Consider the following 27,621-nt stretch of genomic DNA (forward strand, 5'->3'; position numbering starts at 1 on the left):
GTGCTGTACTGAGCCACCTCAGATCTGATGGAACTCAGATTCCTGTTGCATATTACTCCAGAACATTGTCTTCAGCTGAGCGCAACTATGCTCAAATAGACAGGGAGGCCTTAGCTGTTGTTGCGGGAATTAAAAAATTCCATGATTTTTTATATGGTAGGCATTTCACGGTCTTCACTGACCATAAGCCTTTGCTGGGACTGTTTACCACACGTAAACAAACTCCCCAAATCATCTCCCCCAGGATGCTCAGGTGGTCTATCTTTTTGTCTGCATATGATTTTTCCCTACTTCACAAGCCTGGGAAGGAAATGGGCCATGCTGATGGCCTCAGTAGATTACCCCTGCCGGTAATAGAGGCTGACCCTGCGCCAGCCATCAATATTCTCTCTATTCAAGCCTTGCCCGAGTCCCCCCTGAATGCCAGGGATGTAGCCGCTGAATCAGGCACAGATCACACACCTTCACGTGTCCTTTCTTGGGGTTTGTCTGGATGGCCTGAGCACTGTCCTAGTCCTGAGTTTCAGAGTTTCTGGTCAAAAAGGAACGAGTTGTCCACCTCTCAGGGTTGTCTGCTTTGGGGACGCAGAGTTGTCATTCCCACCTCAATGAGGACTAGGGTCTTAGGTTCCCTCCACGAGGGTCATCCTGGCATTGTACGAATGAAGGCTCTTGCGCGCAGCCACTTGTGGTGGCCGGGGGTAGACAAAGACATAGAAGCTAAGGTGCATGCTTGCCACCTTTGTCAACGCTCACGCCCTGAAATGCCCCAAGCTCCTGTGCATAGATGGGAGGAAACACAGTCTCCATGGTCTAGGGTGCACATTGACTACGCTGGGCCCTTTCAGGGTCAATTCTTCTTGGTCCTCGTTGACAGCCATTCAAAATGGCTTGAGGTTGTACCTGTCTCTTCCACCACCACTGCAAAGACTATTCAGGTACTGAGGGGGATTTTTGCTGCACACGGGCTCCCAGACGTCATTGTGTCTGACAACGGCCCTCAATTCACTTCCTCCGAATTCCAAGCTTTCTTGCAGGCTAACATGATTCGTCATGCCACTTCTGCACCTTTCCACCCGTCCACCAACGGTATGGCTGAACGCATGGTTCGCATCACCAAGGACGCCTTGAAGAAGCTCACCTACGGAGACTGGCATCACAGGTTGGCTGACTTCCTCCTTTCTTATCGCACCACACCATCCACTTCTACAGGGAGAAGCCCAGCTGAACTTTGTTGGGGGCGCCAACTGACTACCAAGCTTGACCGGTTGCATCCGGACAGACTGCCTCCTTCTGTCTCACACCCCAGGGCACCTAGACAACTACTTGTGGGCACCCCGGTTTGGATCTCATAATTATGGGCCAGGTCATACATGGGTCCCCGCTTCTATATCCAGGGTCACAGGTCCTCTTTCCTACGAGGTGTCCCTGGACAACGGTCGTGTCCTGCGTCGGCACATCGACCAACTTCGCCCTAGACGGGACCTTCCTGCTGAGACTCCTGGGTCTTTTCCAGGGGGGAGGGGGAACCCTTTGGGCAAAGGGAAGGGCAAGGGCTGATGCCCATTAGCAATGGGGAAGCCACAAACGGCCCATTTCAAGATTCCGTGAGTGCTCCGAACAGGAATTCATGGAGCCCAACTAGAAGCCAGGCATCAATGCCTACTCCAGCCAGGGAGTCACCCCGGGGGTACAATCATTACTCACCTGCATCACACAGTACTCCATTCAGAGAGAATACCCGGGAGCATCCCAATAAACCATTCCCCGCAAGAGAGCTGGCACACACTCCTTCTAGTTGGCCCGACACTACCCCTGTCCCTAGAAGGGGGCAAACACACAGGGAGGTGGTCGAGGAACCAAATCCTGACTACAACACCTCTGACTTCACTCAGGGGACAACTGAGTTTTGGGACAACACTGAAACCCACACAAGCCTGAACACGGAACGGGATTCAGGGGACAGACAGCCTTCTGACAGGTCTTGGACGGACCTAGGAGGCTCTACAGAAACGCCTAACAATGGCAATCACTTAGAAAGGCCAGAGAGCTACAGCTAGGTGGGACAACCAGGTCACACACTGGAAGAAGCCCTGGCCTGACGAGCCCGGTGGGCAAGCATGCAGGCCAGGCATTGGAGCACAGTCCTTGGAAATCACCAAGGCAAAACAAGGGGAACAGGCACGCATCACCCCTCTGTCAAGGGGTACTTGGCAGGTACCCAGAGCTTAGGAGGTCACAGAGAGCAAGGAAATCTCCTAAGTATTTAGAGGATTTTGTAACTCTATTGGCAAAACAGAGTTAGTAGAAGAAGCAGGACATTGAGGCTTATGGTAAACGGGGAATACCTGGTAGTGGGGAACATGGCGTTCCACTAAAAAATGGGTTATGTATTATTATGGCATGGGTAATAGTTTTGCCCCGGGGGGAAGGGGTGTTATGTCCTGAGCCTGTGCAAGCAGGCTCGTGGCATTGCAAACGGTCCCGGGCAGGTGCAAAGCTGCCCGGGACCAGACAGGCTGTCGCCAGTACGTGTGCGCATGCGCGGGTGCTGGCACGCCAAAAGTTGCAGATTGACCCGGGAAAGTCCTATAAATGGAGGCCGCAAGTTTTGGGCATTGCCGCCATATTCCAATGTAAGCTGAACTGAAGAATAAAGGTTTCCTGAGAACTACAACTGCTTCTCGTGTCTTACCATTTTGCGACGGACTCAACAGAAACCATGTAGTGGGGATGGCAATGGAGAAACTTATCTTCAGTAGGAAAGTGTGTCTGTTAGTCAGAGGGGGGACGCTACGCTAGACTGTGAGAGCAAAGGAAGGGAGAAAGAGGCAGGACATAGGCAAGCCTAAAGAAACAGAGGTTCTGGAAACATTATTCATTCTCTCTTCTGGTTTTTGACAAATATTGCTTCATATCTAGAAGAATTATGGATCCTCTTTAAATCCCAAGGTGCTCCTCCCAGGTGTAACATTGTCTGATAAGAAGAAAGATTTCTAAATTGGACCATGTCTAACACAGACTGAACCTCCTCCAGCAGACTGATCCAGCAGATCAGTTCCAATGTTTTGCACCTGATAGATGCCAAACGTTAATTTTTTGTTCTATCCAACAGAAAAGCAAAGTCCAGGAAGAACAAAGAAGAAATAAGAATGAAGGTAAATACCTTCAGCATTAGATGTAATCTTGACTGAATTTCACATTGATGCTCTTATTAACCTCATTTTCTCCCAGATATTTACCTACAGTTTTACTAAAATGCTCTGATTTTAATAATCTGGGAATTCTTGAATTAATGGTCCTCATTGCACTATATTATTTTTAAAATGTCATATTTCTAATAGAAATATAGTAAACTGTTAGATACATTCTATTAAAAGAAATAATTCTGCAACTTTCTTTCTAAGTTTCATTTCTGACATTTAACCACTAAAGTAAATAGGAAACAAGAGGTATTCTCCCTCCCCCACATTCAGGATAATGACAGAATGGCATAACTTTCAGGTGTGGCACTCACAGAAAATCTAGATGAAAAGATTCTAAATATAAATAAAGTTTTCTGCTGTCACATAAATAGTGAACTACCTTTGTGCCTAAAGCAAGACTAAAACGTATGGTCCCCCAGTTTTCAACCTAGTGTATTTTTACACAGCATCAAATTGGGTCTTTCTTCACACACTAATTATCTTTAATATTAAAAGTGTGAAATGTTTAAATCAGTAAAAATAATATAATATATCATTCTAGGTCACTGGAATCAGAGATGCTGAAATGAAAAACCATTCTGCCATCACAGAGATTATCCTACTGGGCCTTACAGATTCCCCCAAACTGCAGATATTTCTCTTCTTGGTGTTTGCAATCATCTATGTTGCAGCTGTGGTGGCCAATGTCATCCTTATCTTTATCATATCTACTTTCAAGAAACTCCACACACCCATGTACTTCCTCATATTCAATTTGTCATTACTGAATATATTCTCTGTCTCCGTGACAGTTCCTAGGTTACTCCAAAGTCTCTGGACTCATAGAAAAAGAATTTCATTTAATGGGTGCATCATACAGATATTTTTCATTATATGGGCCTTGGGGTCAGAATTGGTCCTTCTCTCATTTATGGCTTTTGACCGCTATGCTGCCATCTGCCACCCTTTGCATTACACCATTATCATGAGGAAAGAAGTATGTGTTGGCATAGCAGCCATTGTATGGATTACTGGAATGATAAATACTGCTGTAAATACTGGAGTTCTCGTGAAGCTTTCCTTTTGTGATTCCAATGTTATAAATCATTTTTACTGTGATATCCCTATAGTATTACATCTTTCATGTTCAGATACTAGCATAAATGAATTTATGACAAAGATTGCCGATGTGGTTTATGGCATGTGTACCTGTGGGTTGACTCTAACTTCCTATTTTTTTATATTGAAGACTATCTTCAAAATCCGTTCTAATGAAGGGAAGAAGAAAACTTTCTCCACATGTTCTTCACATCTCTTTGTAATTAGTTTTTATTTTTCTGCAATCATCTACACATACATGAGGCCCTCTTCTGTCTATTTCCTAGATAAGGACAAGTTTGTGTCTCTTATTTATTCAGTGATAACTCCAGTTATCAATCCACTCATATATTCTTTGAGAAACAAAGATGTTAAAGAAGCAATGAAAATGTTTACTGTCAATCTAAGTGTGCGCCCAAAATCTTAAATTTCATCAGTAAAATATTCCTACAATACTAGTGAGCATTAAACAATGTTTCTTCATATATTACATATTGTACTGAAGAGTCTCTTTGTTGGTATAAAAATACAATCATCCTTATCATATATTGTAACAAAACTGGATTTCAAATATTTTGTTTTCATGATTATTACATTGATACATTATCTTATTTCTTGTTTTCAAAAATACTTCTTAAGCCTTTTCTTCCAAGTAATACAGAAATACAATGAAAACCTAATTATTTGTATCATCATACATACAAATATCTTAGATAAGGATTATTTGATGAGGCATTCCCTTAAAACATTCTAGAAATACCTGAAGCTACATTCATAGTACATTTTGAAGATTTCTGATTTGGGAATCAGTATTTTTTTGAAAGGGAGGGTTATATAGGAAAATTGGGAGAGAAATTAAAAGCCCCAATGTTTGTAGCTCAGGTAGAAATGAGGTGTTCTTGGTGTTCTCCGAGCATGGTTGTTTTCTTGTAAACATTTCATTACTCAAATAAGTAACCTCATTAGTGCTAGCACTAGCACTGATAATATTATCTAATTTGGGTAATGAAACATCTGGAAGAAAACAACCAAGCTCAGATTAACATCAAGAATCCCTGAAATTAAAAATACTTGATTCATGAGAAAATCATCATACACTCACAAGTTTGGATGATTTGGCTCTTCAACTATTGATTATATTTTACATCATACTGTTTATGCTGTTTCTAATTATTATATGACAATCTTTTGCTAAATACACTGAATAAAATATACTTTCATGTTGTAAAATTCTGTGTGGAAAGTCTTTTTTGTCTAAAAGAGCAATCAATTTTCTTATCATAGCAGATCATGTTTTTTTTATTCTTTTCTATTTTGATTTGAAGTGCTTGGAATCATCCTGAAACGTGAATGGGCAGGATTAGAGATTTGCATGATTTTTGTGTCACCGGTACAATTCTTAATATATTTTTGTTGCCTGTCTTTAATAAAAATAACACTTAAATAATTAACACTTAAGTAATTAAGTTTATTTACAGTACACAGAATTGGGAAGGATGAGTGTATTTTGAAAATCAGTAAAATATTGAACATTTATTGTATTACCATTGATAAGGTTTTCCTTAAAAATGTTACATATTGTTTATTTCAAAATTTCTGAACTTCCTCATATATTTTATTCCCTCAGTTTCCTTTCTACCACCATCCCTCCAAAATTATTAATTTAATTTAAAAACAACTGCATTTTTATAGTCAGGATTCTGCAGTTAATTATGTTAATGACTTATATTAAATAATGTATTTATATTTTAAATTTTATTTTGAAATGCAATTTACTCTAATGTTCATTTATTTTCTACAATACATATTTTTATTATAGTACATTACAGAAATGTTTAGATTAAATTTTGCACTCTTGTCCACCTATCCTTTGCAAGATGATAGTTTTGATATATTAAAGACATAGTCATATGTCTTTAAGCTGTTCAAAGTAACACTGTCTTTTGCAGTTGAGTGATAATAGTTTTGTCCATAATCTGTTTGTGTGATATTCTTGAAGCTACCTCCTATTTCTTCAGCTATTTCTTCACCTTTTTTGCACAGGCAGCATTTGTTATGTATTGCTATCTCCTCAATTCTGGCTTTTTATGTATTTACTCTTAATGCTTTGTCTTGTGCAGCCAGAATTAGCCCCCTGTCTCTTTCTTCACCTTTCCTGCTCTTATTGCAAGATCTTTTATTTGTTTTTTGTTTTTTTTTAATGTACTGGCTATGTAATACTTTGACACTTTTCTATTCTTTGTCCTTCTTGTAAGTCAGTTTAGTACTGACTCTGTAAACCTTCATGATATTCTAGCTTCAATGCATTTTTTCAGTGTCCTTCAGACATTCTTCCAAACTCCTTTTTTCTTCCTCAGCTAACTGGTATACAAACAAAACAATATAACATCTATGGAGATTCTCAGTCTAGGACAAGGTCAGGGGTAGGCAACCTTGGCTCTTTTATGACTCGTGGACATTAATTCCCAGAATTCCTGAGCAGGCATGGCGGGCTCAGGAATTCTGGGAGTTTAAGTCCACGAGTCATAAAAGAGCCAAGGTTGCCTACCCCTGGACTAGGTCATGTGTGTCCCTCAGTGCTTTTTCCCAAAGGAACTGGATTTTCATGGTTTTTGTTTCTAAAAATATTTTGCTTCTCATCCAAGAAGCTTCCTTTTGCTTCTCATCCAAGAAGCTTTTTTCTCAAAGAAAAAAACAACAACAAGAAAGTCCAGTTGCCATAATGAAAAAGCAGAATTGGAACAGAAATACAATGCTATATGAAATATAAAACAAAAATGAACATGTACATGGAAGCCTGAAAAAAAATAGTACGGAGATAAAAGCACTAGGAGATATTTATTGTTAAAAATTTTAACACACACACACACACACACAGAGAGAGAGAGAGAGAGAGAGAGAAAGAGAGAGAGAGAGAGAGAGAGAGAGAGAGAGAGAGAGAGAGACTTTATAAGGAATGCTAGTATATCTGCCACTGATTGGTAACTGACCAGTTAGTATATTTGCCACTGGTAATTGGCCAGTTTGGACCATAATGAAAAGTCTTCAATGTAAAACATATAAAATAGAGAGCAGGTATTTATAAATGGGCAAAGGAGGGGTGAACAGTGAACTACCATGCAGCTGTGAAACTCTGATTCTACCTTTTTGAAGAAATATTGTATTCAAATTCTATACTAAATTATAGTAAGGGAATATAGCCATGATTTTTTAAATTGGAAAAAGAAATACCTGTGACCTGTGCTATGTTTATATCACTGTTCTGAATATTCTTTTAGACTTAATTATCAATAATAAAAGACCAGAGAGGTAAATAAATATGCTGCCAATTGCTATGTGTAAATGAGAAGTGAAAGTCTTGGATGAACTATTAAGATGCCTAGATATATCTATACCTACAAAGATGCATACAAAGGAACTGCATAGCCAATAGTTTTTCCCATAATACTTTTTAAATGCGAAAACTGGACTTTGAAGAAGCAGAGAGGAAGAATGCACACCAGTAATTCCCTGTCCTGCATCATGAAACTCTGCACTCAGTCAATCATGCCCTAGTCCTAGCTCTTCTTTTTAACTTTATTTATTGAATTGTTATTATTATTAATTTTAAAATTTTAAAATTATGTTTTTACACTATTATAGGCTTTCCATGGTCATCTGACACAGTCTGACAGGTAGCATTTTAATCAATCAATAAAAATAAATATGACACATTGGAACAATGGTCCTTAAAATCAACATTGGAGAAACTTTAAAGACCAAAAGAAGATATGATATGCAATGCTAAAAATTGTACATATTATTTTTCAATGAATAATCATTAAATGTTATTTTATCTTACTAACTAGATATATCCTGAGAGATTCTACGGCAGGGATAGGCAACCTTGGCTCTTTTATGACTTGTGGACTTCAACTTCAGCTCAGCCAGCTCAGGAATTCTGGGAGTTGACGTCCACGAGTCATAAAAGAGCCAAGGTTGCCTACCCCTGTTCTAGGGTATGCCTAACTGAATCTCTTCCTACTTCCTTCATCTAGCTCAGGATTGTGCAGTCTCTTCATCCTCTTTCTGGGAAAACAGGATTGAACTCCACACTATGGACAAAGCTAGCCTTCAATACTGCATTCTAAACACTATACTGCCAGGACATTATTTGAATTGGCATTATCTGAATTTGAATGTACAATCAAGATTTTTAAAAAATAAAAGGAAGGAATGTAAAGTTGATTAATTTGATCAAGGCTAAAATATAAATAGGTTGTTATCTCTGGTAAACCTTCTTGATTTTTTTCTTTGCTGATTAGAACTGAAAGGACAGAGCTTTAAGGATTTATTTATAGATAGATTTAGTTTTTTTTTACCTTTCAGCTTTTATCTTTCCAATTATATATATTTTTTAAAAAATAAGATTACTATATATGAGTTTCTTTTCCTACATTGCAACATCTTTAATAAAATATTTAGTCCAGCCATGGTGTAAAATTAAATAATATTTTGAAATCTCCTAAGTTATTTTTTAATAGTACTTGGAATGTCATCCAAACTTTAAGAACCATTGGTCAGTTTACATCATCAACATATTATCTAACAATGTAGCATTCATTGTAAAACACAAAACTGATTTCTTCTTCACAGTGTACAAAGATTTCTCTGTTGCCAGTAAAACGGTAATCAACTTCCAGCATTTTCTTATACCAATACAGATACCTCCCTACTGAGAAGGGCACCTGGGATGATTTACATGCTTTGATGAACCTGCTGGATTGTATGTGTTTAGTCTTGATCTATAGTCCTTATTACCCACCATCACAATTAGGAAACATTGCAGGACTTTATGGGAGGGTGTCTTCTAAATAAAATATAAATTCTGGTATATGTATATGTATACGTATACATATACGTAAATGTATAATAAAAAAACTAATTAAAATGTTGATCTCCGAGACTAAAAAAATATTAAGAATTAAGCTTTTGTCAGCAACTGCTGACGTTGTCAAAGTATAAGCCAGGATATACTTTGACAACGTCAGCAGAGCTTTTAAATAAATAGATTTTAGTTGAACAAAACTAAAAATGAAAGTTAGACTTTTGTTAAAATGCCAGTGCTTTTGTTGGTATAGATCTAGATGAAGATATAAACAAAAATTGCTTCAGAATTGGAAGGACCATCCTTCTCTTCATTACTCCAAGTTTCCTCTCCTTCTCATCAATTTATTAGAACAAAGGTTTTTAACCAGAAGATTGGATTATTCTGGAGATAAGATGCCTATCTTATACTTAGCCCTCCACATTAGACTGAAGAAAAGTGATTGGCTCCAATGATTTGCTGATTAGAGATGCTAAACCAAAATATATTTCCATCACTCTGAGAACCAAAGCCTGGCACAAAAAAAGAAGGAATAAGAATGAAGGTAACTGTTTCAATTTTTCTATCCTTTTTTTTTAAAACCTTTCCTTGAAGGCAAGAGATTTAGATATCAACTAAATCTGATACACTACCATTTCATTGTTTTTAATAACTAGGATATTGGAAGTAATGTAGACTGATTTCAACCTTTTTTAAGTACACTTTTGTTTCAGATTGTTATTCATCCTTTTGTTTTGCTTTTTAAAAAATAAGAATATTTTTGAGATTTTTTGAAATCATTATCTTCACTGTTACCATTTTTCCACACATTTATTTATTTATTTATGAGACTTATATACCGCTTAAGTGCAAGCACTCTCTAAGCGGTGTACACCAGTAAGCAATGTATATATATATTTACATTGCCCCCAACAATCTGGGTCCTCATTTTACCTACCCCGGAAGGATGGAAGGCTGAGTCAACCTTGAGCCGGTGAGATATGAACCGCTGACCTGCTGAACACAGTCAGCTAAAGTGGCCTGCAGTACTGTACTCTGACTGCTGTGCCACCTCGGCTCGGTACACATTTCATATTAATTAATGAAAATTTAATATGTAGTTAGATTCTTTTCATTAAAATAGAATCATTCTTTTTTAGCAAATGAATTCATTAGATTTGACCCATTCCATGAATGTTTGCATATTTTATTGCTCACCATCAGCCTCTATAATATCTCTATCTCTATCTCTATCTATCTATCTATCTATCTATCTATCTATCTATCTATCATCTATCTATCTATCTATCATCTATATCTATCTATCTAATTTTTTTAATATAACCATCTTGATATTTGGTAAACAGTGTGTTGTCTGGGTTTATATTTACAAAGTAATCACTATCAATTAATTTCTATATTCCAAAATCCACATATAGCTTTGCTTGATTTTCTCTTCTTCCAATAATATTCTCTTTGCAACCTAAATTAATACAATTCTTATTAATTTGATAAGTACCAATTGAATATAAATGTTTTTTTTAAAATTTCTACTAATAATAATCTCATCAATATCATGCTTCTTTTCTATCTGGTCATCTTGGTTGCCTCATCACAAATCCTGTTTACAATTCTTGTTTAAATTTATTTTCCCTACAATGTTCAAAACATTTCTACTGGTTAAAATTTTCCCAGAATTAAAGTATTTAAATCTATTTTCATATCTTAAATATCTTAAAAAATAAGTAAGAAAAAGACACAAAAGAAAGACATAGAAAAAGAAAAGACGTGAGAGAGAAAAAGAGAAAGAGAAAAAGAAGACAAAAAAGACAAAAAAGGAAAAGAAAGAAAAAAGGAAAACATATTACTTAAAATAAGTATCCCTCTTGAATTAACATACACTTATTTCCAAATTCTTTCTTTCTTTTTGTCCATAATTAAATCTATGTTTAATCTTTAAATATTCCATTTAATAAATCCAATCATCTAATCTTTTAACTCTATTCAAAACTTTATTTTTAGTTATCCATTGGAATTTTCTTAAAATCAATTACATTTAAATATCTAAAACATTTACTTTATGTTAATCATCCCACAAATTTTTATAGTTCTCATATTGAAAAACAAAAGAAAAAAAAGATACTATCTTACTTAGAGTTCATACCTCTTAAACTAAAATCTTTCAATTTCTTCAGCCATATTTAAACAAGTGTTTAATTTTTAAATATTCCCTCTGATACACCCCATCATCTAATTCCTCAATTCTCACTTTGCCCTCTTCTTTTGCCAAGCATCTCTCCTAATCAATATATTCTGTTGCATCAAAGAGTCTTTCCATAATCTTGTAAATGTTGTGGATATAATAGACAAATCAAACATCATGTCTTTGTAAAAAGGTTTTGCCCCTTCATATTCATTGAAGATTTTTCTCATCATCCCTTGTCTCCCCATTTCTTGTGGTACTCCCAACAGCTCAGCAATCCAAACCTTTTTGGATTTTGTCAAATCTTTTTCCTTATCGTCAAATTTACTTTGTGATCTTAGAGTTATCTTTTCAATGTTCAATGATTCTTGTATCCTTCTCCATTTGAATCTCCACTAGTTTATGTTCAGTTATCTGCTTTACATGATCTATCTCATTTGTTGTTTTCTGATCATTTGATTGTTGTGATGTTAAATTGAGAATGAATTCATTTAAATTTTCAAATTCATTTTTAATTTCCTCATGGTTTGAAGTTAATATCATTTGCATTTGTTGTAACAGAACAAACATTTCTTCCTGGTAAGTATTTATTTTTTCTATGTTTTTCTATGTATGTTCTTTCTGCAGATCTCTGATGTTCCATAATGACCAAAAGTCCTTTCTCTGCCAATCATTTTAAAGTCACAATTTAAAAAATATTTATAATCCAGGAAGGTCATTTTTTTTCTAACTTTTGTTGTTCTCTGTAATCTTGTTAATCTAAAACTCCTCCCCCCCAACACACACCACACTAAATGCTAAGTTGTCATAGGACAGCGGTTCTCAACCTGTGGGTTGCAACCCCATTTGGGGTTGAACGACCATTTCACGGGGTTGCCAAACAATGCAGTCCGCCATTTTTCCCCATTTTCCTTAGCTGTGTTACTCCCTTTTTTCTATTGGCTTTTGAAAGCCAATAGAATAGACTCTCTTGAATAGAGTCTAATTCTATTGGCTTTCAAAAGCCAATAGGAATTGTCCAGGCTGTCTCTGCCCTGCTGAGTCCGCCAAAAGTCCCATTCTGCAAATGGTGCTGCAAGTTGTCTGCAGCGAAGGCGAGCTGTCTGGAAGTTTCCACCCCTCCCTGCTGAGCAACTACTAAAAATGTAAGTAAAAGAGGGCCAGGAGGTGGGAGGCCGGCGGGTGCAGGGAGGGTTGCTGGTGTGCGTGGAGTCCAGCAAGTGCCTTACCTTCCTTGGGCTGGGCCAGCTGGTGGCCCAGCTGGTGGTCGGCCTACTCTGTCTCTGCCGCTTGCCAGCTACGCCACGGCTGGCGCAGGGGGTAGCACCACGCATGTGCGGTGCTCCCAGGCAGGGAAAGTACTCGACTTACGACCGGTTGGGTAGTCCTTGACTTACGACCGGTTGGGTAGTCCTCGACTTACGACTGGTTGGGGGTCGTGGCATTAAAAAGGTTGAGAACCACTGGCATAGGATAACAAAAGGTTCAATAAGGCATACAAAGGAAGACCAGAAATTGTAAATGTCTCAATAGTCCTTTTAAAAATATATTTATTACTTCCAAAGTCTTAGCAGAGGTTCTTTAAAGAAATCATGTGTATGAATTCTAGCTTGTAATTTTAAAAAGGAAACTTAGATGGGCATTTTTATTTAAATATTTTATTAAAAGATCCTTGTATTTCTCCAGCATGATTGGATGGAGACTCCACTAGTGGGTTGTCTTAATCTTGCTGCTCCAATAAGAGTAAGTCAAGGTTAAAGTCACGCCTCTACTTTGTCCCCATGTCCCAGTTTTAGACTTAGTCTTTTGCTCCTAAGACACATTTTTTTCATAGCTCAGACTATTTCTGATAAACTTCTATCTATTGGAGAGAGAACTATTCTTTTCTTTCCCAATTAGCCTATTCTGATAAAATTCTTATCTATTTGAGAGAGAACTATTCCTTTCTTTCCCACTTAGCCTCTGCCCTACAGTTAAATCTTAACCGGGCTGAATTGGGCTCCTCGTGAGCAAGGAGGCCTCGGCCTCTTAGGCCTGGGAAAGCAGAGCATCAAGCTCATCCAGAGACCAGCACAGCAACAGCTTCGAGGGACATAGAGATATTCAGGTCAGATTCCAATTACCAAAAGGAGCCCAGACGCTTCCTGCTGGAGCAGGGCTCATTTCTAAAGGCCTCATCTGAGCTGTGTTTCACAGTTTGAGGCAGTTTGGCCTGGAGAAGTTTTGGCCTCATCTGAGCTATGTTTCACAGTCGGAGGCAGTTTGGCCTGGAAAAGTTTTGGCACAATTCTTACAGCCGCTATTTTGTTTGCAGCATCTATTTTGTATTCGGGCCTAGTCATTGGCTGCAGTCCGGCCTGGGGAGGGCAAGCTCGTCCCTGTAGGGACGCAAGCCTTATTTGACCCCCCTCACCCCCTCTCACCTGGGTGCAACGTTCATCAGATCGGATCTTCAGTGGCTGATTACAACACTTGAGGGGGGGCACTTCACCACTGAATTGATCTACCTGAGACCTGTTACTTCAGTTATTAATCTTAACAGCAGATAGGCCCAGGACTATGGCAGACAATTCTTATCCCTCATCCTCACAAGATAATGCAGAGCTCCCTTCCAAGAGGAGACAAAAAGCCTCTACTGAGGCAACAGGGTGGAACACATCCCAACCCAGGGCAAAGTTCTCCAGGAAGCCCAAAAGCAGTAGGAGAGAGAATCCTGCCCCTCAGCAACCTTTGGAACAGGATTCATCTAGGTCTAGGCCAACTATTCCTGGGGCCATGGACACCATCCCTTCTGGAGGGTCCATTTGTGAACCTCTGTCAGCTCACTGTAATTCTGCCCCAGGGGCCTGGTCTCCTCCTAGAGAAACAGTGCAGTCTCATCCTGACAGGGCAGCATTGGAATTAATGATGCAGGGGTCTTCTAGCCAGTGCAGGGCCCTCTGTCAGCTCACTGTAATTCTGCCCCAGGGGCCTGGTCTCCTCCTAGAGAAACAGTGCAGTCTGATCCTGACAGGGCAGCATTGGAATTAATGATGCAGGGGTCTGCTAGCCAGTGCAGGGTGGGGCCTTCAGCCACCTTTATGCCCATGGCAGCAGGACTCCGCTCCACGGAGGTTCAACCTTTAGGAGCGGAACAGGTTCAAGCCATGATCACTCAGGCTCTGACTCAGTTCATGGCCACTTCTGTCCCACACCATCTGCCTCAAGCACCAGCCTCACAGCCTGTGCTTCGCCCAGACTCGCCAGACCTCATAGAGGATGCCTCATCGGAGTCAGGATCAGAGGACTACGACTCCTCTCATCTGATCCTATCGGATGATGAGGTCACTCCGGCACTGGATCCAGTACCACCTACCGGACTCTTCAATCACTCCCTCTTCAATTCCTTGCATCTCAAGGCTTGCACCACAGTCAACCTTATACCAGGACAGGGGGCTGCGGCCCCTTCCACCTCAAAGGGTCCAAACGCCATATATGCTGAACCAGTGGTGCCACAGAACCATGTTCCATGTCTCCCTTCTTCCTTAATGCGGTGCAGAAGCAATGGGATAATTTGGGTTCACTTCCCAGTCCAGGATCCATTGAGAAGAGCATGTTCAATGTAGCCCCTGCCCTCGCCTCCTTGCTGGAGGTCCCGCAGGTGGATGAGCCTCTGATGTCACTGTTTCCCAACATCAACATACCAGGGGACATACCTGAGGCACTTAATAAAAGTATTGAAGGATTGAAACGGTGTTACGCAGGTCATCAGGTGACGGCCTGGGCGATTAAGGTCTCAACATCCATGGCCTTCTTCGCCAGAGCTTCGGTTCTATGGCTGCGCGAGCTTCAGAGTTTGGTTCCACCTGACCAGCTTCACGTCCATCAGAGCTTGGGCAAGTTAGTTGCCACTTCTCAGTACTTGGCTGACGCCTCATTAAATTCCGCCAGGTACTCCGCACGTGCCATTGCAGCGGATGTTTCAGTCCGCAGACTCCTGTGACTTAAAAACTGGTGGGCAGACCTCAAAGCCAAGTGGCATCTCGCCACTAAGCCTTATGCGGGGGGTCATCTCTTTGGTGTGGCCCTAGAACCATACCTGATTGAAGGTAAGAATAAGTGCAAGTCTCTAGTTAATACAAATAAGAAGGGAGACAAGCGCATAGGGGCCAGTTCGACCCAGGTCTTCCATCGCAGGCAGTCCTTTTGGTCCAACCCTAGCTGGGACTTGGCTCAGTCCAATCGCTCCTTCTATCAGAGGTCAGAGCAACATCAAGATCGTCCTGTGCCTAGAACCCAACCACAATTCCAGGGCAAGTGGCCATTTCAAGGCCAGGGAGCTCACCCCCTCAGAAGAGGCAAGTGATCCCACAAGCATACCTCCCATAGGAGGCTGGCTGTCCCTTTACTATAAGGCATGGGCAGCCACAACTACAGATTCTTGGGTTCTCAACACTATATCACAAGGTTTAATGTTAGAGTTTCGAGCACATCCTCTGGACCGTTTCCGGAGTTGCCCTGCCCCCATTAGTAGGAGTAGAGCAGCCCTCATGTCGGAGGCCATTTCCCACCTGTTACAAATACAGGCCATAGAACTGGTCCCGCAAGACCAGGCAGGGCAGGGGTTCTACTCAACACTGTTTGTTGTTCCTAAGTCTTCAGGGGGCTAGAGGGCAATCCTTGATTTAAAGAAATTAAATTGTTACTTGATGTACAGGAAGTTCAAAATGCAATCATACAGTCAATTTTGGCCAGCATCTGGCAGGGAGACTTCCTAACATCAATAGACTTAACTGAAGCCTATCTCCATATTCCTATTCTCCCTGGGCATCACAAATTCCTCAGATTTTGCTACAATCACCAGCACTACCAGTATAGAGCCTTACCATTTGGCCTATCTGCAGCTCCTAGAGTTTTTACAAATGTACTGGCAGCTCACCTCAGACAGATCCCGGTCCGTGTCCAATGTTATTTAGATGACATTTTAATACAGTCCTCCTCCTTCCAGAGGGCCCAGTCTGACCTTGCCCTCGCTATTAGGACCTTTCAGGAGCATGGGTTTTCTGTAAATTTCCAGAAAAGCCATACTATACCTTCAACCTGGCTCCTTCATTTAGGGGCAGTAATAGACACCAGCAACTGCACGGTCAATATGCCACAGGACCGACAGGACAGTATCAGGGCCCTTGTGCAGAGAATTCACCAGGACAAGGTAGTCACCTTAGTCTTATTATCCCAGCTGTTAAGGAAAATGGTATCCTGTGTGCACATTGTACCGTGGGCCCATCTTCATGCTCGGGAACTGCAGCGGGTCCTTCTTCCCTTTCAGAAACTACGCATCAGCACTTCCAGGCAGAAGGTTCGAGTTCCGCAGTCGGCATTGAATTCCCTTCGATGGTGGGCTTCTCTGGCACTGGCACGGGGCACAGAGTTCAAGGAACCAGCCAGAACTGTCCTCACCACAGACGTCAGCTTATTCGGCTGGGGAGCACACCTCCAGTCGCAATGGGCTCAGGGTCAGTGGTCCCAACAGGACCTATTAAACAATATCAACTGGCTGGAAACTCAGGGCCATTCATCTGGCACTACAACATTTCAAAAATGTGATAGCGGGTCAGCATGTATTAGTGCTTACGGAAAACATAGCTGCCAAGGCCCACGTAAACAGACAGGGGGGACAAGGTCCAGACCCCTTATGCAGGAGGCCAGATGATTGGGGTCTTGGCAGAGCTGAACCTTGCTTCCATCAAGGCGGAGCATATATCCAGGGTGACAAATCACCAGGCGGACTCGCTAAGCAGAGTCGAATGGCGACTGGACCCGGGAGTGTTCAGGGAGATCGTGGACAGGTTTGGTGTCCCAACCTTAGACCTTTTTGCCTCCCCAACCAACTCACAACTACCAAGGTTCCTTTCCAGGTTTCCGTCTCCATCAGCAGAGGGGACAGATGCCCTCTGCAGTCCCTGGCCCAGGGAACTGCTGTATGCCTTCCCTCCCTTTCCGCTCCTTCCAGCCACGATCCGCAGGATTTTACACGAGCGGGAGGAAGTTCTCCTGGTCGCTCCTCATTGGCCATGACGACTGTGGTTTGCGGACCTGGTGGAGCTATCTGTCTCATCCCCATGGAGGATTCCGGCAGGTCGTATCGCCCTCACACAAGGGGATATCCAGCACCTGGACCTGCAGTGGCTCAATCTAACCGTTTGGCACATGAGAGGCAGGCCTTGAGCCATGACTCATATTTGTCGAGGGTGATAGCTGTGATTCAACAATCCAGGCACGCCTCGACAAATAGAATATATGATGCCACTTGGAAGAGTTTCTGCAATTGGTGCGCAGGGCATAAGGTGGAACTCTCGGTGTCTCGGTTCCTTTTATGCTGGAATTCCTGATGGATGGGTTAGATAAAGGGCTATTCCTTTTTTTTTTAATTGAAAGTTTTTTATTTTTTCCATATAAACATTGTAATATATATATATATATATATATATATATATATATATATATATATATATATATATATACAATACAATTTTAAGATAAAATAAACATTATTATGACCTGCGCACTCCCCTCAGGCCGCGTCCACCCTCTCTTAAGACATTCCCTACTTCCCTCCTCTTTCTCACCTCCCATCCTACTCTCTTCCCCTCCCCTTCTCCTCTCACTACCCTACTTCCTCTCTACACTTGCCCACCTCTCATCCCTATCAAACCCATGAACGCAGCATAAGGGGAGTGCCCAGGCCGCCCCCCTATAAGCAACCTTATCTATATTACACTTACCCCCCCACATTTCCTCCCTCCCACCCCAAACCCCCCTCCCTTCACTTCCCAGAGCAGAATACAGGGTTAATAATTGAAAGAATTTATAATAATAAGAAAAAAGAAAAGAAAAAAAAGAAAAAAGAAATAAAAAATAAAAAAGGAAAAAAAATATCATACTTAACCTTTAACTCCAATAGCCTATAAGACAATTCTCTGTAGTATTTACTATAATATTCATTCATAAAATAAGTGAAAATTTTTAATTCCATACTTTTTCTGAATATAATTTATCCATCTTCTCCATACAGTGATATATCTTTCTTGTGTGTGATCCTTTAAATAAGCAGAAATTTTTGCCATCTCTGCAAAACTAGATACTTTAAATACCCATTCTTCTAAAGTAGGCAAAGAATCTTTCTTCCAATATAAACCTATTAATAACCTTGCAGCAGTTAATAAATTCAACATCAAAATAGTTTCTTTATCATTTAAATCCACAAAGATACCCAATAAAAATAGTTGAGGAGTGAACTTTATCTTCCTTCTAAAAATCTTTTGAATGTTCCATCAAATCATAATCCAAAATGCCTTTACCTTTTTACAATTCCACCAAATATGATAATATGTTGCATCTTTATTGCCACATCTCCAACATTTGGGCTGTATGTTAGGATACATACAAGATAATTTTTTAGGATCTAAATGCCATCTGTAAAACATTTTATAAAAATTTTCTCTCAGATTTTGAGCTTGTGTAAATTTAACATTTCTAGTCCAAATTGTCTCCCATAAATCCAAGGAAATCGGTTCCTGTATATTTTGAGCCCATTTAATCATACAATCTTTAACCAATTCTGTTTCCGAGTCTAACTCTAATAAAACATTGTAAATTCTTTTTATATGGGCCTGACTCTGATTTTTAATCTGAATAACCAATTGTTTATCTTCTAATGTTATTCCCTCTTTCTTATCTACAGTCCATCTATCCACTATTTGTAAGTATTGAAACCATGACTGTAGAGTATTTTCTTGCCTTAATACATCTAGGGATTTCAAATGCCAATTCGAACCAGACCAAATTAACAATTCTTTATACGAGATTTTATCGAAATTTGTCCCCTTAGAAATTCCCTCAATTGCATGTCTGGGAATCCCCCAGATAGGTATTTTGTAATTCAATCTGTAATAATACTTTTTCCAAACACGAAGTAAGGCATTCCTCAAAATATGTAATTTAAAAATCCGATCAACTTTCTTATTGAAAATCAGGTATGCATGCCAACCATATATTAAGTCCCAACCTTCCAAAAACAGAATATCCTTATTTGTTAAGTTGAGCCAATCGCTTAACCAAGTTAAAGCGGCTGCGTCATAATATAATTTCAAGTTGGGTGCCTTAAGTCCTCCCCTTTCTCGAGCATCCTGTAAAATCTTAAACTTAACCCTTGGTTTCTTTCTGGCCCATATAAAATTGTTGATACCCCTTTGCCATTCATCCAAATTTGCCTCTTTTTTAAAAAAATAGGTATCATCTGAAACAAAAAAAGGAACTTTGGTAGAACATTCATTTTTACAGCTGAAATTCTCCCCAACAATGACAATTGCAATTTTTTCCAGTCTTTTAAGTTCTTTTGTACTTTTCCTCATAATGGTTCATAATTATTCTTATACAATTTTCCATTTGAAGCAGTTAAATATACTCCCAAATATTTAACCTTTTTTACCATCTGAAAACCGGTGGCTTTGACCAAACTTTCCCTATCCTTAACTAACATATTCTTAGATAATATCTTAGTCTTATAATTATTGACTTTAAAACCAGAGACATTCCCATACTGTGTTATAAGTTCTAATAAACAATCAATCGCTTGATTCGGTTGTTCCAAAATTAAAACCAAATCATCCGCAAAGGCCCACAATTTATACTCATTCTTCCTTATCTTTACGCCCTTAACTACCTTTGATTCTCGAATCTGAATGAATAAAATTTCCAACGTTAAAACAAATAACAATGGGGATAATGGGCATCCTTGTCTTGTCCCTTTTTCAATATTAAAATTCTCAGTCAATCCCCCATTTACAACGATTTGTGCGGATTGTTGCTGATATATAGCTTTAAGTGCATGTAAAAAATTATCCCCAAAATTCATTTTCTCTACCAATGAAAATAGAAATTTCCAATCTAATTGATCAAAGGCTTTTTCAGCATCCAAAAAGATAAAAGCCACAGGAATCTGATTATTCTTATCCAAGTATTCAATTAAATTTATAATTTGTCTAACATTATATTTCATATATCGTCCTGTTATAAATCCTGCTTGGTCATTATGAATCAAGTCCTTCATAACCTGCATTAATCTGTTTGCCAAAATTTTTGTAAAAATCTTATAATCAACATTTAATAATGAAATTGGCCTATAATTCTTAGGCTCTGTAAGATCCTGATCTTCCTTTGGAATCAGTGATATAAAGGCTCTTTTCCAAGAAGGAGGCACTTGTGTACCCAACATAATACTATTAAAAAGTTCCTTTAGAGGCTCCATCATTTCTTCAGATAAAGTCTTATAATACCTCGAAGTCAATCCATCTGTTCCCGGAGATTTTCCAACCTTTAACTGCTTAATAGCTAAACCAATTTTCTCCACAGTAATTAATCTATTCATCCCATTTTGTTGTTCCTCTGAAAGTTTAGGAAAATGCACAGATTGTAAGTATTTGTCTATATCCACACCCTTTATGTTATCACGTGAATATAATTTTGTATAAAAATCTAAAAAACTCTTTTGGATCAAATTTTGCTGAAAAACCTCAGTACCTTTATATTTTACTTTCTCTATAATTCTAGCTCTCTGTTTCTTTCGTAACTGATAAGCCAACCACCTCCCAGGCTTATTTGCATTACAGAAAGTATTATGTCTCATGTACGACAGATTGGTAGCCACTTGATCTGCCATCAACATATTAAATTGTTCCTTAAGCATCTTTATAGATACCTTTAAATTATTGTCAGTTGGATTAAGAACAAACTCTTGTTCTTTTAATTTAATCTCTTCTTCTATTTCTCTATGCCTTTTTAACCCTTTTCCCCTAAAAACCTTATTCAATTGAATCAAAATTCCCCTCATATATGCCTTACTGGCATCCCAAACCATGGACATCGATGTTCCCTTATTCATGTTTATAGCAAAAAAATCCTTTAAATGCTCTTTACATTTTTGTACAATCTCTTCCCGAGTAAACAAATTCTCATTCAATCTCCAGGGTCTTCTATTCCCATCTTCCAAATGTAATTCCATCCACACCGGACTGTGATCTGACAAAGTTCTAGGGAAAATTTTCACCTTCCTCACTCTAGAAAGAAGGTCACTAGTAATTAAGAAAAAGTCAATTCTTGAAAATGATTGATGTCTATCCGAATAAAAAGTGAAATCTCTATCACTTGTATTCCTTTCTCGCCAAATATCAATAAGCTCCAATTCTTCTTTCAAATCAAAAAAAGTTTTAGGTAACCTAGTTTGGGTAAAAGTTTTAGAAGAGCTCCTTTTATCTATAGTTGAATCTAAAACCCCATTCCAATCACCCATCAAGATTACAGATTTATAATCCAACTGGGATATCTTCCCATGCAAAAACTTATAAAATTGTTTCTGTTGCTGATTAGGAGCATATAATCCAACAGTAAGAACTTTTTTACCTTGTAATGATAATTCCACAAAAAAATATCTTCCTTCAGAGTCAGTCTCAATTAATTTAGATGGAAAATTTTTCTTCACATAAATTACCACTCCCCCTTTTTTCCCTGGAGCTGGAGCAATGAAATGTGAACCCAATCGAAGATTCATCAAAAGTTTGGAGTACTTTAAAGTTATATGAGTCTCTTTCAAACATATCAAATCATTGTTACGTTGTTTCAAATAATGGAAAAACTTTCTTCGTTTCTGTGGCACATTTAAGCCATTAACATTCCAGGTCAGGAGCCTGGCCATCTCCACCGGCCTGGAGCCTCTGGAGCATAGCCTGCAGATCCACTGTCAAAGATCTTTTGGGTCTTGCCCCTCCCACAGGCTCTGTGATAACCATGCCTTCAACTTTATCTCCACTCTTCTGCTGCTGCTCTTTTTCTTTATGTTTATGGGCAGCTCGTGTCATCCTTTGTTCTTTTATCTCAAAATTCTGTACAGCTTGTTCCATAACCATCCTGCCATAACAGGCTCTTCCATTATCCTTGTTTGTGGGGGTGAAGACGATCTTGCCTTTAAAATAGAATGATAAAAATCTCTTGCCTTCAGAACTGTAGTTAATCTATGACATATCCCCTCATAATTCACTATTATTCCTCTTGGAATCTCCCATTTAAACTGGATTTGACAATGCTTTAACTCATCAGACAGAAAAGCAAAGTCTTTTCTGCCTCTTAAAATTTTGGGAGGTATTTCTTTTAAAATTATCACATCTTGATCTGCAATTTGAAACTTTTGTTTGTAAAAAGCCTGTATAATTTCATTACGAGTAAATCTTCTAGAAAAGTAGATGACCACATCTCTTGGTAAGTTTCTCTGTCTAGCAACCCGTGAGTTGACTCTAAAAAATTTTTCTATCTCATTCCCTATTATTTCAGGCCTCCAGCCCAGATTAAGAGCAATATCTTTCACAATAAGCATCTTTAAATCCTCCTGGGGATTCTCTCTCAGCCCCCTGATACGCAATGCATACTCCATCTCTCTATATTGTGACATAATTTGTTCATCCTGTGTGATTTCTATCTTATTCTCTACCTCCTCCATCCTGAATTCCATTTTTGTTGCATTTTCAGTAATCTCCTCGATTCTCTCGTCAATCCTCTCTATGTGCAGAGCAAGGCCCTGAAAGGCAAAGAGAATGTCCTCCCTTATTTGCTTATTTTTAGTCTCCAATAGTTCTTCTGTAACAGCCCTCTCTGCAATTATAAGATCTTTTACTTCCTCCTTAATATCCAAAGCATGCTTTTTTAAAGCTTCTTGTAAGTCTTTAAGAGAAATTGCAGGAGGAGGAGAGGGTGGAGGTGATTTTGGTTTCTGGGAAACAGGCTGGGTCATTGGGGAAGAGATAGTAGCTTTAGGAGGAGGAGGCAGACGTTTTGAAGCCATTTTCATTAAGTTCTAAGAAGAAAGATTCTTGTTTAAAAAAAAGGAAAAGAAAAAATCACAGTTCTTTTAAATATTCCTTAAAAAAGAAAAAAAATTACAGAGAAAAAAGAAAGAACAAGAAATAAAAAAACCAATTTCTTGCTTCTAGTCTGTATCCGGATTTTAACTTTGTAATGCAGATCAAACAAGAAAGACAATCGCCATTTTGCCTTTCACTTTCCCTTTCTTCAAAAGGGAAAGTAAAGAAAAAAGAGAAGGGGAAGATGCTTGCAGAAGTTAAAGTCACAATAAATCTTAAATCCACTTTCTCCTGGTCTGCTCCGTCTGCATTTGAATACTCACAAGCCTCCCAAAAAAGCAGATGTGGGAGCAACGCCTTGCTTCATCCCAGAACTTCGGGACAAAGACGTCCTGGAGTGCGGAGTTGGCTCAGGCTCCGAGGGAGCTCTACCCTCCGATCCCTGAAATTATGGGGATCCAGGGGAGCTCTTACCTCTACCTGAGCAGCTCTTCTATTCCCTTTCTCCCAGGGAAGAGATTCAAGCCACAGGACAGCTGATTGTAAAAGTCCTGCAGCTTTTACACAACCCAGGAACGGGCTGCTTTGTGAAAAGCAGCCATCGTAGCTGCTTGATCCACAGGAAGTCCGATAAAGGGCTATTCCTGAGCACAATCCATAGACAAGTTGCTGCTCTCGCTACTGTCCTCATGTGCAAAAATGCCACCCCTCTGACTCACCATCCCTTGGTTCGTTCCTTCTTGAAGGGAGCTAACAACGCCAAGCCACCACCAGTTCACCGATACCCCTCGTGGGACCTACAACAGGTCTTACAAGCTCTGATTGCACCCCCCTTTGAACCTATGGAGACATGCTCACTTGATTTGTTATCAATGAAGGTGGCATTCCTTGTGGCAATCACGTCGGCCAGGCGTATTTCGGAGCTGGCCGTTCTTTCCGTCAGGGAGGACCTATGCATTTTCTTCCCAGACAGGCTTGACCCTTCCTTTGTTCCCAAGGTGAACTCTCTGTACCATAGGTCCCAGGAAGTGGTTTTACCAGATTTCTCTCCTGACTCATCCCTGGACACTGAGAGCCAGTGGAGCACACTGGACGCCGCAGGGCATTGCAGTGTTATATCAAGCGGACTTCGGTTTTCCAAAGGTCCGAGACCTTGTTCATCTCCTTCCAACCTTTGGCTAAAGGTCAGAAAGTCTCTTCATCAACTATAGGGAGATGGATCAGGTCTTGTATTGCCCTGGCATACAAGAACCAGTCATTACCGTTCCCTAGAAATATTACAGCCCATTCCACCAGGGGTGCTGCTACTTCCGCAGCTTGGGCGACACAGGCTTCTATAGGGGAAATTTGCAGGGCGGCCACGTGGTCTTCCCCTTCGTCCTTTATCCGTCATTACAAAATTGACCAATATGCATCTTTGGATGCCTCCTTTGGCCGCAGAGTTTTGCAGAAAGTATTGCCATCTAGAATGTCACAGACCCAAACTGACTCCCTCCCTTAGGGGCACAGGGCTTTGGTAAGTCCCACTAGTGGAGTCTCCATCCAATCATGCTGGGGCATTGTCTTACCTGAACGCCTTTTCTCAGCATGATGATGGAGACTCCACTCCCTCCCAGATAAGGTCAGTTGGTCCTGATTCCAATAATGGAAACGCAATTGCGTGGGCTAATGTCTGTACATCGACTCAGTCTCAAACTGGGACATGGGGACACAGTAGAGACGTGACTTTAAATCTGACTTACTCTTATTGGAGCAGCAAGATTAAGACAACCCACTAGTGGAGTCTCCATCATCATGCTGAGAAAAGGCGTTCAGGTAAGACAACGCCCCTTTTCTATTAAGTGATATATTGTGATCCTATCACATGTAGGGATTGTCCTGCATGGATATTCCCTTCCCCTTTTGCAACTTTATTATGTTCTCTCCTCTATAATGTTTCTCCAGCCCTCTCCATTTTCCAAAATGTGCAATTCACAATAGAAAGAAAAAAAAATCTTCTATAGAGGTCAGCCTTTATCACAATAAATTTCACTTTGTTATAAGGCTAATACTGTTAGAACTGAGATGATGCAGGTGTAGTTTCTGAGAATTAATGTTAGGGAGTACAGAGGAGAGAGGAATCATTTTTTGTATTTCAGTACTTGACTCACATTATTTGTACATTTTCTATCAGAAAATTACTGCTTTATATTGTCTTAATCAAACCAAGTTCTTGTCATCTTTTTCTTATTTCTCTTATTCATTCATTCATTCATTCATTCACTCACTCATTCATTCATTTTTCATTTATTTTCTCTTGCGATGAAAATAGAATGCCATTCAAGCATGCTACCTCTTATAGCAAAAACTGGAAAAAAGTTTTATGATAGGAAAAAAAAAACCTATGCATGCACATTTGAAAGGAGACAGCCAGAAGCTGCAAGGCAGAGACACAGCTAATTTCATGCTTTTTTTTATTTATTCCACTATATTTCAAGAATCAGCTCCATGATGGAATATCCAGGATATAAATGTCAGAAAAATACACTATTTAATGGACAACAGAGTCCTGCAAACATTTTAATCAGGAAAATGGCTTCATTGGAGATATACTGTTGAAGATGCATTTTTTTTTTTTTGTCTAGTGTGCCTATGGCCGATGTTGGCTGTCCTTTCTACAAAAATTAAATCCTGAAAGAATCACAGATTTTTCCAGATGTATATTGGCTTTGAATTAGATAGCAATAATTTGAAAATAAACATGTGCATAATGTGCATAATTAATGTGCATAATGGATGGGCATAATGGTAAGGGTGATTCACAAACACAAGCAAAAATTATATATATATTCTTACAGGTAAATGTACAATGATATTTCTATGTCTATGATCAGGAGTCTCTTTTAGAAGATTATTCCATAAATAAATCTTTGGATCTTGATTCCGTTTAGGTTAACAAGTTATTTAATACAATCTAAAAAGAACTCTTCCTTATTTGGTATTTCATCTGAAATGGGAATAATTTATGAAAAAAAATCATATATGATTTTTAAGTATCAAGAAAACCAACACTTCTATATATTCAACCAGACAGGAATATATAAAGCATTTTATTTCTAAGCAGATGAATCTGATCATCTTGACTGTTGATGTTGTTGTTTGTTTACCCTTTATATTTATCCATTAGTTACCTTTAATATTGCAAATGATGATTGGTTACATCAGGAAAGAATGAATCATACAATGTATTTTTTTAGGTCCCTATAATCAGAGTTGCTGAGATAAGAAACTATTCTGCAATCACACAGTTCATCCTGCTAGGTCTCACCGATTCCCTTGAACTGCAGATTCTTCTCTTCTGGGTGTTTGCCTTCATTTATGTTATAGCTCTAATTGCTAATTTTCCCCCTATCTTTATCATATGTACTTTCAAGAAACTCCACACACCCATGTACTTTCTCATATTCAATTTGTCCTTAGTAAATATATTGTCTGTCTCAGTGACAATTCCTAGATTACTCCAAAGTCTCTGGACCCATAGAAAAAGAATTTCATTTTATGGCTCTGTATAACACAGGTATTTTTCATTATATGGGCCTTGGGGTCAGAGTTGGTCCTTCTCTCTTTCATGGCTTTTGACCGCTATGCTGCCATCTGCCACCCTTTGCATTACACCATTATCATGAGGAAAGAAGTATGTGTTGGCATCGCAGCCATTGTATGGATTACTAGAGTGATAAATACTGCTGTACATACTGGACTTATATTGCATCTTTCGTTTTGTGATTCCAATGTTATAAATCATTTCTTCTGTGATATTCCTCCAGTATTAGATCTTGCATGTTCAGACATTAGTATAAATGAGTTTATGACAAAGGTTGCAAATATGGTGTATGGCATGGATAGTTGTGGGTTGATTATAACTTCCTATTTTTTTATATTGAAAACTATTTTCAGGATCCGTTCTACTGAAGGGAAGAAGAAAGCTTTCTCCACATGTTCCTCACATCTCTTTGTAATCAGTTTTTACTTTTCTGCAATCATCTACACATATATAAGACCTCTTCAGTCTATTCTCTAGATAAGGACAAGCTTGTGTCACTCATTTATTCAGTGATAACTCCAGTTGTCAATCCACTCATATACTCTTTGAGAAACAAAGATGTTAAAGAAGCAATGAAAATGTTCACTGGGAATCTCAGATTGTTTCCAAGATCTTAAGGTTCAACAACAAAATACTTCTGAAGTTCTGATGTGCAGAAAACCATATTTCATTATGTGCTATGCTTTATGCTTGGAGTCTCTTACACAGTAGAAAATGCATCCATCCATTACTCACTCTCTCCCTCTCTCTCTCTCTCTCTCTCTCTCTCTCTCTCTCTCTCTCTCTTTCAGTTTTTGTTCTTTATTACTTGGATA

At 39.2% G+C, this 27,621-nt stretch overlaps 1 protein-coding gene and 1 pseudogene across 1 annotated transcript; both read left to right on the forward strand.

The window, feature by feature from the left end:
* The first annotated feature begins 3,035 nt into the window (after window positions 1-3,035).
* Window positions 3,036-5,451, forward strand: LOC120298040 (olfactory receptor 13A1-like). Its single transcript, XM_039321380.1, has 2 exons — window positions 3,036-3,158; window positions 3,748-5,451. Exons 1-2 carry the CDS (start codon window positions 3,153-3,155, stop codon window positions 4,708-4,710), a joined length of 969 nt encoding a protein of 322 aa, XP_039177314.1. The 5' UTR covers window positions 3,036-3,152; the 3' UTR covers window positions 4,711-5,451.
* Window positions 5,452-17,385: 11,934 nt separating this feature from the next.
* LOC120298065 lies at window positions 17,386-27,423 on the forward strand (annotated as a pseudogene).
* Window positions 27,424-27,621: the final 198 nt, after the last annotated feature.

This window comes from Crotalus tigris, unplaced genomic scaffold (genome assembly GCF_016545835.1).
Source record: "Crotalus tigris isolate CLP2741 ecotype Arizona unplaced genomic scaffold, ASM1654583v1 scf7180000023738.1706062, whole genome shotgun sequence".
Taxonomy (NCBI): Eukaryota; Metazoa; Chordata; class Lepidosauria; order Squamata; family Viperidae; genus Crotalus; species Crotalus tigris.